This window comes from Acyrthosiphon pisum, chromosome A2, assembly GCF_005508785.2.
Source record: "Acyrthosiphon pisum isolate AL4f chromosome A2, pea_aphid_22Mar2018_4r6ur, whole genome shotgun sequence".
In the NCBI taxonomy this organism is placed as follows: Eukaryota; Metazoa; Arthropoda; class Insecta; order Hemiptera; family Aphididae; genus Acyrthosiphon; species Acyrthosiphon pisum.
Window position 1 is genome coordinate 83,735,580 of NC_042495.1, and position 13,436 is coordinate 83,749,015.

The window sequence follows — 13,436 nt, forward strand, 5'->3', positions numbered from 1 at the left end:
AAACGCCAATCATATGATTGATATCAACGAGAGTTTATAGGTGCCCAAATTTAGATTTATTTTTAAATAAATATATACATATATAATATAAAAATAATTATTACATTATAATTAAAGTAAAAAACAAATATATAGGTACAATTTTAAATTTTTAATAGTAATATGATATATATATAAGTAATAAAAATATAGGATAATATTATATGGTTTATAATTTATCGTGAACGTGAAAATACGATTTGTTGAAACATAATTATCGCATCAATTGTAAATAACAAGCCATTAAATCCGAATGCTGACGAACATAGAACTAGTTCAAACTTGCCCAAATCTTTATGAAATTGCAGTAAAAAAAATGAGGATGCAATACATAAAAGTACTTGTACGACTGAACCAACGAGTACCTGCAGAGTATCATAAATCATAATATATACATTACAATTTAAAAGCATAACATAGAATATAATGATTATTAATTAATTAAATAATTCACTAGATAAAATTTATTTTTCATAAATAATTATAACAATTAATAACATTTGCTTATACTTATGAGACTTTAAAGTTTATAGAGTTTAAAGTGTTTGTTAGTTGTATTATATTAATTATTCCGGTAATTTAATAGTTTAATAGATAACCTACCTACTTCTTGTATAACTATATAAAAAAATACTTTTCTGAAAATATTTATTTTTATATTTATATTATTTTTAATTGTTTTAAAAACTATGTTATTATAATATGTGATGATATTGGTACAGTAATATTGTATACCTAATAATATATGCACTTATATCCGTCGAATATTATCTATAATTCATCTAATAGGTAGGTTATTATTTATCAGCAATACCTATATCGGTACCATAACTCTTTATTCTTTACCTAGTTACATTATATAACGATTCTAGCTAAACTGTAAAGTTTAAGCTACATACAATTATTATAAAATTTGTTTACTCACCAATTTCTTAGGAATTTGTTCTTTTATCAATAGTCCACATATGACAAGCATGGTAAAAAACAAACTTACATAAATGGAAACTTGGGTAAAAACAATTTTGAAAAACCAGTGTGACTCATGGTTCTGTAGTTGAAGCATCTTGATATAATCAGTAACATTTCTATTTTTGAATCCCATCATACATATGGATATCATAATTGGGATTAGCTGAAAATTAATCACAACATATAATAATTCTATTATATATCTTTCTATTATATGAAAAATTGTAAAATCTATATTTTCCACGTATTTTATTTTAAATATGTCAAATTACAGATAATAAGTTTCAAGATGCAAAGGGGGGTTTACACTTGGGTTGTGTGGGCGAAATCCCCTTAGGGGAGGTATTTCACAAAAGATCGAAAGCAAAAGAGCAAACGCTAACGTGCAAATGAAAATGAATATATTAGCGAAAACATATAGAGTGAAAAGATAAATAAAAATATGATAAAAATTTAATATTGAATTGATCTTATTTATTTCTGGGCCCCCACACGAGTTTTCTCAGTGGGGCCCAGTATTTCATATGTATATGAAATTAAATTAAAATAAAATAAAAAATAAAAATACTACTGTAGTTTGGGCCTTTTTTTCACATTTTTACTCGTAACTCACAAGTAATAACTCTTGTATAAGTACTTATAATATTATAAATAAAAACTGAAAATGGTGTCGTTACTTAAAGTTGTACTCTGCCTTAAATTAAGTGAAGTAATATTTAAAAAAACGTAATATGTAGTTTTTTAAATATATTTTTTAAGTTAGGTAAGTTAGGTAATTAAAATTTAATATTTTACTGTAGTTTTACATAGTTACCTACAGGCTACAAAGCTCGTATTAAATATTTAAAAGACAAAAACGTAATTAATGATGGATTTTCGTTCGCTCATAATTGTATTCGCTCTTTTGATTTAGCGCATTTGTGTTCATCCTTAATCTTTCGTCTATTGACGGGATACCTCCCTGGGGGGCCATGTGAGCCGGGAGCAGAGTACAATAATAATTTTTAAAGAAAAATACAAGATAAATGCTTATTATATATAGGTAATTATTACTTGCTAATTATTAATAAATAATTATTATAATAGTTTAGTTTAATGTTAATATAAATGTATTATGTATAATATATAGCAATATATAGGTATATAAGTATATTATTATATATGTACCTATAGGGTAAATGTAAAGGTAAATTATGTATACATATTGCTCAACAATTTTGACGTGCAATGCCATATTTCAGGTAGTATACGTATTGGTATAGTGGCACGTAAAAATGTAAAACTTATATAGTTATATGTAGCAATCGTTGTTTATGTAGGCATAAAAATATGTACGTTGTCGTTCAATGAATATGTATAAGTATTAATTTATAATTTTAGTGCACCATTGGTCAGGATAGCTACGTGTTATGTTTGTGGCGTTTGAAGGGTATATATTATAAAATATTTATTATTCAAATGAACGCTCATTGTTATGACTTATGACTACAAGTTACAACGGAACAATAAGAAAACTATTAAACATTTAGAAATCTATGACTTTAGATTTAAATATCTTAAGTGTTTTCACTTAATACTATATTATACGCATTTACTAATAAATTACTATATGGATAAATAAATTAAATACATAACTAATTAAATAAGTTCATAGATATAAATTGTTTTTATAATTTATTATAGTAATATTTTTTTTGTAGATTAATAGAAGATAATATTAATTATAAATTGAGTTCTTACTGTTACATCTAAAATATATGTACTCAAAATATTTATATTTATAACAGAGTAATATTAAAAATACGGATAAATATAATATAATTATTATTAATTTCATCCAATAGGTATTTTGTATGCAGGATAGTCTTATCTATTCTTAACTGATTTTAATAATTTAAAGGTCATTTTGAAGGATGCAGTTTTGTTCAAACATTTATACAATAATATATTAATATTCGTACAACGAAAAAAATAAACATAGCATAAATGCAAGGTGTCGATAAAATTATAGATAAATTAATAAAGCAGCGATCAAAAACAACAGACTGCCTGTGCTAATATAACCAATAGGAAAAAATTAACTTGAGTTAGATAAGTTAGATCGTTAAGAATGTATAAATTATTAAATATTTAATAAACAATATATTTAATTAATTATTGTGATAAAAATATCATAATCACAATGCTTAGTTAAAAAGATATACCAAACTATTATTATTTATTAATAACGTATCTGCAGTACACTACTTGTTTTCTCTTCCTGACCCACGAGTAACAACGGACATCTGTTCAGCAGATCGCATCCAAGCGTTGTTTATAGCTTTCGACTATCCTATTTAGTATTTTAGTGACTTGACCTATTGTCAAACTTAAAATTAATACAATTATCTGTGTAGTATGGATGTAGGATTATTTACGATATTTCTATGTAAGTTATGCGAGTACCTATGTAACATATTAAAATTTAAAATTGCACATATTATTTCACTTCAAAATTGCAATAAATTGACAACGTTCAAATACAGATAATATTCTTTACTAATTACTTTAATATTTATGAGGATTCAATTAATTTCAATTAAGTCTAACAACACAAGATTGATTCCGCTGAACACAAATTTCCTATGTTGCGCATTGATCAGAGAGAGAAAACAAATAGTGCGTTGACATCCTCATAATAATTCATACTAATTCCTAGTATCCTATAGTACCTATTCCATCTTAATATCTTATTGTTCATTGTTTAATTAATCATAGCTGTAGTATGTTTAGGAAATTAAACGTTTGGGCCAACTAAATTAATTAACGGTTCATTTTTTATTTAAATATCATTGTATTTACAGAATGATGAAACAAAAAAATAATTTAATTAATTATAGTTAAAGCTATTTAGATATGTATGTATATGATTTTAACTAAAGGAGTCCGGTGCCAATGTAATTCTGTTCACAAAAATACACTTTACGGGAATAATAATCCTGTCCAATAAAATCAAAAACATTTTATGATTTTTTTTTTTTTCTAATAGAGGGTTCTATTTTACAGGCCACAATGATTACGTTTTTCAATATTTTAATTTAAAACTTAATAATAAGTATTTAAAATTAAGACAAGTTTAATCTTTTGTTTTACAAATTATTTTATAAAAATAAAAATCGGAGTTCAATGCGGCCTGTAGGAAATCGTCTTCTTTCAGATCAAAAAATTGTTATCAAAATCCGACAAATCTCAAAGACCTTGAGAGTTTATCCTGTGAATTTATTTTTATTGACATAATACACTTTATACACCAGTGGGGTGTATAAAGCCCTTACGACCCTAAAATCTAAATAGATATCGGACAGTAGATTAGTGGAGAAGTATTAAATTAAGGTGACCACTAAAATATAAATATAATTTTCAAATTGTATAGAAATGCGGGCCACTTATAGCGTATTATTATTTATTTTAAAAACTAACTCGGAATCGGCTTATTTGTAATTCTGACCCCCTAAACGCACACTATATATTTGCAGTGAAAATGGCCGAGTTTTATAATAACGAAGTAGAATCAATCATAATGGACGATTGGACGTCATAAACAATATTAAAATCACATTAAATACCACCAGACAATGGAACCAAGACTTAGTATATTTGACAACTTTCAAGAAGAACTATTTCGGATTTGGGGGGGACTTCTATGCAGCACACTTAGCAGGCGGCGATGTATCGAACATCCTTCAACTGGACGAGACCCTCTGGCGTGGCTTCTTCGGTCGTGAGCGATGACGACACGACGACGGAGGCTAGCTGCACGAAGACGACTCATGTGACGGCGGCGACGGAGACCACAGAGTTCACGGTGCGTGAGTGATAGATGACTAAAATTATAGGGTAGCTAGAAACACAGATGTCATCAGAGCCGGTCTCGAGGAAACGAAACGTTTCAAGTTTCGGTAGTGCGCGACTCCAGGGTGGGGCCATCGGCTGCGGCAGGTACGGTGGTGTCGGGACGTCAGGGCGAAAGTCACGGAGAGTATATATCAGGACAGCGGTGTGTTTCCGCGTGCTGGCTGCCGATTCTCTAGCCTTTTCGGGCAATGGTATGATCCTGATGGCCGAATCGCAACGTTTCCTGTCACCGCCGATTCCGATATTATAGTTTCGTCGCTCGTTCCGAGGTTTGGTCACTTTCGTTTTATTTTTTTAGCCGCCTTTGAAAATTATTGAGAATTTATGACCTTCGCAATGCACAAACTAAAATAACTTTTCCACCGGAAAAGATACTGAAGTTGAAAATCAAAGTATTATTTCGACTACTCATCGTGTACAGTAACAAAAAGACATCCCACACACACACATCATTATAAGATCAATACATTCATGGCTCAGCTCAGAATATCTAAAATGTATTAAATACTGATATAGAATGGGAATAGTGAGCATTTTATAATAGAAAGTTACAGTCACATTCCTCAACTTTTTTTGAAGAGCAAAAATGAAATTTGATTTTACGAACCTCTGTGTGGATTTCTTAAAACCTATACCTAAAACTTTTCATTCAACTAATAAAAAGTTACAGTAATTGTGTAATTTTAAGAATATAACTAATTTCGGATAATGTTAAGTATACACTGAACAGTTTAATCATTTTGAAAAAGTATTTCACTTTTGGTGTCTTTTAAATGATTGTTTAATATTATATACACAACAATAGGTAATACTTTTAACAGTAAAACTAAATAACAAGAAAAGTACTAAACTTTTTTATAATAAATATTTTTTTCACATAAATTATAAACAATCGTAAGAATTTAAAATTTTTCTAAAACGTTACTTTTCAAATTATTTAAAAATATATTTCCAAAAGCTAAATACTTTCATTAAAATGATTAATGAGTGCTTAATAAAAATCACTCAGTATAATTTCTATAGAAAATCCTGTATAGGTGGTACCTAGATACTCCTTTCACCAACAAATAACTTTCCTCTTTCACCTGATAATATATTAATATAATTCTTTTCGCTTACGGTTTCACTTTAAACAATTTTAGAAGCACTGTTTCTAAATGATTTATGTTTGATATTATGTTATAATATTAGCCATTATAAGGTAACTAAAATGTAATTATAATGATTAATAACAATAGATCTATACTAATAATACGAGTAATAGTAATAATTATAGTAATACTATATATTATATAGTAATAATGGTACGATAAAAGTCAATATTATCTGTTTATGTATATCTGATTTACAGTGTTAGGTAAATTATTTAAAAAAAAATAACTAAGTTACCTAAAGGCTACCTATTAAAAGGTACCTAACTAGATAACTTTTCGTTACCAAAAAACAAAAGTAAACGTTTTTAACTCAGATGTAATTATAGTTACAATGCCGTTACTTTCAACATTTTTAAATTTATAAAACTAAAAATAACTATTAAATAAACGATTGTGTGATACCACATGCAGTAGATCTAGCACCTACATACATACTAAGTAATTATAAATTATTTTAACGAGATAGTTTTGATCAAAATATTGTTCAGTATTAAAGTATATAGGGTTTCTAAATATTTCGAGACATAATGATTGATGTGTCATGTGTGAAAGCTACACAGAATATATTTGAGTATCGTGTGCACGTTTTCTGCTAACAACGTAGGTAGTAACTAATAATAAAACCTATTGTATAACTAAACAACGATTCGTTTTATTTGAAAATAATCGTAAGTTCAACAATGACTCAATCATAGTAATTAAGTAGGTATATGTGTACATAATATTATTTAGATAACATTGAATCAAAAAGTGTTATTTTTCTTACGATAACGCCACCTCTTAAGGTGGAACAGGACATAGCAAAATGTAATATGATATTAAATTTATGATTAAATCGAAAACAATATAGGGTATAAAGAAAAGTATTTTCGTGATAGATGTAGTACTATTTTGTTTTATTAAATATTAATATTTTTTTTTGTTTTTATTTTATCACATTCATTTTGTTCAGCTGCATTAATTCGCATAACTGTATAAGAATGCATAAGAATATTGGATACTTATTAGTTATTACAAACAATTTACAATATTAGAGAGAAATCGCAAAATTAAAATTCATCAAAATAATAGTTTTTCTAAGACTTAAAGTATTAACTGTAATATAATATTATGTATGATGGCGAATAAAATAGAAAATCGAATAAACAGCGTACCTAGTATTTTGTTTAAATTTGTTCTTTTTTTTGTTTCAGCGCAATAACACATTAATACGTACACGTGGACACGTGGTTGATGTTGCAGCAGTGAATAACCACAACATTTATAAGTAATAACAATGATATCATAAGTAAAATATGATATTGTAATATATTGTGGCAGTGTGTCACCCATGTATTATATTTTGTCGTCGCCGCATTGCACGTGCCAGGATTTGTGGTTTAACGCGAACGTCAGGAAGGACCAATATTATACGAAATTATGAAATATATGCATATATTATATTAAAAATTCATGTCTGTTGAAAATTGGGGTCCAACACTATTTCAAACATTTTTTTTTTAGAATCCACTAGATTTTCATAACTATTTATATTCGTAATTTCGCATGCATTTTAATTTTTAATGCAACGTTGAGCCATAGCATTATAATATAGTTTTCTCTCGTTATTATAAAATGTAAAAATGTATTAAATTACAATTTAAAATTAAAAAGAACTCCAGAGAAAATTTGGTTGTTGATGCTTACAGCTAAGCGATCATATTATTATTTATTACTAAAGGGTACAATAGGGTAAGCATTCCTTATACAATGAAAATAATAATTTGAAAATTGATAAATAGTTGTAATAAGTTATTCATTATGTATCGAAAATACCTATCAACTATACAATTATATTTAAATAAGCACCGTATAATTTGTATTACCTAGTTGCACACTTATATTCACTTCAAAACAACGTCTTTTATTATTTTCCCTATTACTTTTAAAAGTGTTATGAACTTTTAACTCTCCTTCTCCAATGTACTAACTAGATCTGATTTCTACTAGCTACCTGCTCACGGTTGAAGATCAAAGCAATTTTTCCACAGGAAAAGTATCTTCACAGAAAAAAAAGGTGGGCTAGTGGGTGTCACTCTGCTGTACAGTATATACAAGTGGATCGCTGTAATGCCGTAATGGACTGTGTTAAATTTGAATTCAATGATGTAATATCATTGTATAAGAAAAACGATTCTAAACGAAGACGGTTAGTCGGCTTATGATATTACTAAGTATATTTGATGATATTATTGTGAATTAAGTAATTTATATATAACCTATTTACGTGGAACCTTGTTTTAAATTTTCAATCCTTAGATATAAAAGTTGAACATTTTATAAATTTTTAACTAAACCAAAAAAATTTAAAAGTGACAATGCCCGTTAACCGCTTAAAAAGAGTCAAAAATTTTCAACATTTGATGGTGTATAGAAAATGAGAATATTATAAACATTCAGTAAAATTTTGAAGTATCTCTAGTTATTTTTTTTTGAATTATAACAAAATAACAAACTCGCTATATTAGAAATCGAGTGAATATCTAATCTTCTAAAAATATGAACTTCAAACGCTCATAAAAATGTAATTTAATTTGCTTGTAGACATTTTTTTTTGATAAAAGTAGTCCAACTTATTGGGAATCTTGTATTACATTTTTAAATCTTAGATTTAAAAAGAAAATTTTTATGAATTTTCAACTCATAATAATTCGCTAATTTTCGTGGTTTTTCCGTATTTTGTCAAGATTTGAACTTTAAATGCTTACAAAAAAAAAAAAAAAAAATTCGACTAAGGATTTTTAATATTTTTCAAATGTCATTGTAACAATATAGTAGGAGCCTAGTATTAAATGTTCACGCTTTTTTAGCCAAAAAATAAATTTTTATTGATATTTGTAGAAAAAAAAACTAAAACAATAAATTGGAAACAGAAAATATTCTTAAACAATTCAAAAGAAATCAAAATATTATCTAAATTTCATAGTGTATGGATAATGCAAATATAAACAACCAGTGAAATTTTCATGTACGGTCATGATCTTAAAATTACACCAAAAACCAAAATCGATTTTGCGTAAAAATTCCCGTTTTTCCTTAATTTTCTTTTGTTTTTCACGGCGTTTTTGACCTCCTCAATGCACCAACAATATTCACTTTTTCATCGAACAAGATACTGAAGTTGAAAATCTAAGCATTATTTCGACTACTTATACACGATATACAAAAAAAATAAATAAATAAAAATAAAAAAACACACATCATTGTAAAACCAATACATTCATCGCTCCGCTCAGAACCCAAAACACATTATTGTAAAATGAATACAATCTGCTCCGCTCAATATGCATAATGTCATAAAATATTTAAAAAAATATAAATGCAAAAAAAAATCGAATTTAATGCGTATTACGTCATATATAGGTACCAAAGTACTAAATGAATTTAAATTTGCCCTATAATGTGCATAAAAGAAAAAATATGTTGACAATGTAACTATAATATAAGTCATAAACACCCTAACCGCGGCCTAACCCAATAAATAAGAATAATATTAATATATAACCATGGATAATTTTATATTTTTTCAGTTTAAGATAATATTATATGATTTGAGCTTGTAGTAATTTGTAGGTACACCGGAATCGGGATTTATTTTAGCAACTAATCAAAGTTCGTAAATTGTTACATTCGATATACGTGATTTAATTATAAATTATAACTATTACGTTATAACAGTCCTCAGATGATTTTCCACACATCTATAGAAGAAATTCAAATTTGAGCGGTCTTTTAAACGATTGATAACTAATATAATATTAAGTAGCTGGTATAGTCGGTATAGGCAGGTATTATAACAATTGATTTCAAACTAATTTTGTTGTTAAACTTATATCATAATATTATTTATATTATACTATTAAATGGTCCAGAGCAGTGGGTGTTCTTACCATTTCGGCGATTCTTAACAGCATCAACATGTTGACGGATGTCGTTGGACGGTGGCGATAGGTAAGTATGTTGTATATTATGTATTTATGTATATATATATAGTATCTATATATATAATATATTAATTGAATACAACGCGTGCGCAGCTGTTGCCTGTTGTGATACACTATTCAGATGGGACTCCGCTATATAAGTTTATCGAGATAGTGTTCCCGGGGCGTTGAATCGAACCACGCTGATTTGTAAAAAGCGCGAAAACATCAAAAACGAGACGACGGCGACGACGATATTAATTTGGATACCTATAATACGAAGAGCTACATAGGCGTCACATGATATCTATAATATATGCGTAATGCTATAATGAGTAGATACCCACCCACCTTATAAGCCTTGAGCCTGTGTAAATAACACTCGAAACATCGTCGTCTCGCGATGGCAGCTGTAAATGTACTCTACAATCGATTTCGGCGAAGTGCGCGCGCGTTCGTATCGTCGTATCGGTGTTATCATTATGTACATCATATTATTATTATTATAGCATACTCCATGTCGACGCGTAGAATTTGCGATATCGCGACGTAAACATCGATGTGTGCTCCGACACGGCTCTTTGTTTTTATACGTTTTTTTTTTTTTGAGGTCAACCGTTATTGTACATTTTAGAGCAAAATTCGGTACCATACAAGTATTATAATGATACAAGTATTATAATAGCCCGGACACCGCAGTCTCCACGCGGCGTGTCGACCTTGCGGTCGGAATGGTTGTGTGAGAGAGGGGGGACAACGTGTGTAATATGATAATAATTTACATTATCATAGGACTAGATGGCGTAAGTGTAATACTATTAATTGTAATAATATTATTCGGACAAACGTACCTATAAATTACGTAAAATAAAATATTTCATGTATACATTTTTTTAAAGTAAATTTCCCCAAATACATTTCAGCTATAAATATTAAATTTCTATGCAGTAAACTGTGACCAATGCATTACATCTATGTAGACATGTGACATACTCACATGTAGCACATCACTCCCTGCAGAGGCTATTTTTATATAATATGATAGCCGTTTGCCATAATGTACTATTACCTAGAGGACATCAGGACACCACGAGGAGGCGGCCATCACAGTCATCCAAAAGTTGTAAAAATTGTCTTTTTAATTAAATACTATGGGTGGATGTAAGTATGTAACTAGGTACCTATAAAGCTTTAAATTAAAATTTATTTTTATTAGGTAAATTATAAGGCTAAGTGACAATAAGACGGCCTTATTGTCCTTTTCCAAAATTATACCTGGAGTAAATAGTAAATAATAATAATATAATAAGTTATTTTATTAGATCACTATTTTAGCCCATAGTAATGCGACATAATTTTCACATATTAAGCCCTCGTTAATAAATTTTTTTTATTTTTATACTCATAAATTTTTTTCACCTGTTGGGATATTTTTTAAATTTTCAATAAAAAAAATGTTTATAATATTTACTATTCTTATGATTTTTACCACCGGTTCACTGTGGACGAAAAGTACAATCACACTAATATTCTAGTCTTTATGGTTTATGCGGTATGAATGATGCTTTATGATTTTCGATCATCGAAATAAATAACGAGATTATTAATCACATAATCTTATACATCTACCAGGGCCGTAGACACGGGGGCAGGGGTGTTAGCCCCTTTTAACATAAGAAGTTTATGTAAATGTATATTTACAAATATTTAAAATTACTAACATATTTTAAAGTTTTTTTTTACGATGACGAACCCTCACGGCTCCACCCCATATTTAATTCCTATCTACGGCACTGACACCTACATATCATATTATGTAGGAACTCTCTGGGTGGAAACGCTCAAAAAATTAAAGCTTTATTAAATTATAATAATTATTATATAGTACAGGTAGTCATATATACTAAAAAGCGTCCCACGTCCAAATTCGTTGAATATTATTCGTTTTACAAGTCCCTGATATGTTTAAATTGTATATTATATTTTTAACAAAATATATACTTGTATGAATCTAAATTTTAGATTGGATATTTTAGATTCTAAAATATCCAAGGATTGCATAAAACCATTAAAATATTTTAGATTTTTATTATACTGAATGTCATTGATGGATGGCTTCTCTCAACCCGTGATTCATGTAAATATATATGTTTATGTTAGTTGTATTAATGTAAATTGTATATGTATCCACACTCTTCGCATTTACCCATTGTGCCTCATAGGTACAGATTGTACATTTCAAATAAAGAAAAAAAAAATATTTTTATTAAATGAATAAAAACATATTTTAGATTCTGAGTGGAACGATGAATGTATTGATTTTACAATGATGTGTGTTTTTTTTTTATTTTTTTATTATTTTTTTGTGTGTCTGTGTACTCGATAAGTAGTCGAAATAATGCTACGATTTTCAACTTCAGTATCTTGTTCGATTGGAAAGTGAATATCGTTGGTGCATTGGGGAGGTCAACATTTAAAATTCCCAGTAATTTTCAAAAGCGCCGTGAAAAACAAAAGAAAAATTAAGGAAAAACGGGAATTTTTACGCAAAATCGATTTTTCACAAAATTGAATTTGGTTTTTGGTGTAACTTTAAAACAAATGACCGTATAGATACATGAAATTTTCAATGGTTGTTTATATTTCCATTTTCTATACACGATAAAATTTTCAAAATTATTTTGAGCTCTTTACGGACATTTTAATTTTCCATTTTTTTTTTGTTTTTTTTTCTAAAAATATCAATAAAATTTTATTTGTTTGATAAAAAAGCTTGAAAAATTTAATAGAAGGCTCCATCCTTTTTTTTTATAAGCATTTAAAGTTCAAAAAATGACAAAATATGGAAAAATCGCGAAAATTTGCAAATTATTGCGAGTTAGAAATTCATAAAAATTTTTCTTTTTAAATCTAAGATATGAAAATGTAATACAAGATTCCTTATAAGATTATCTACCTTTATCAAACAAAAAATATCTATAAGAAAGTCAAATTAAATTTTTATGATCGTTTGAAATTCAAATTTTTACAACATTGGATATTCACTCGATTTCTCATGTAGCGATTTCCTTATTTTGTTGTAATTCAAAAACGAATAACTGCAGATACATGAACATTTTACTGAATGTTTATATTAGCATTTCCTATACACCATACAATTTTGAAAATATTTTGACTCTTTTTGAGCTGTTTACGGACATTTTCAGTTTTAAATTTTTTTAGTTTTTTTTTCTATAAATATCAATAAAGTTTTATCTGTTGGGCCAAAAAGTGTATAAATTTAATACAAAGCTCCTGATATATTGTTACAATAGCAGTTGAAAAATATTAAAAATATATAGGCACAATTTTTTTTTAAAAGCATTTAAAGATCGAATTTTGAAAAAATTTATCAAATTTAAGATTCAATAATTATTTT

General features: G+C 27.8%; 1 protein-coding gene across 4 annotated transcripts; it reads right to left on the reverse strand.

Annotated features, from left to right (window-relative positions):
- Window positions 1-36: 36 nt before the first annotated feature.
- ACYPI54307 (uncharacterized LOC100571469) lies at window positions 37-10,561 on the reverse strand. 4 transcript variants are annotated; one of them, XM_008182049.3, is made up of 4 exons: window positions 10,370-10,561; window positions 9,986-10,288; window positions 965-1,171; window positions 37-404 (listed from the first exon to the last, which is right to left on the reverse strand). In XM_008182049.3, the coding sequence occupies exons 2-4, from the start codon at window positions 10,013-10,015 to the stop codon at window positions 216-218; spliced, it is 426 nt and encodes a 141-aa protein (XP_008180271.1). In that variant the 5' UTR covers window positions 10,016-10,288; window positions 10,370-10,561; the 3' UTR covers window positions 37-215.
- Between the last annotated feature and the right edge of the window lie 2,875 nt (window positions 10,562-13,436).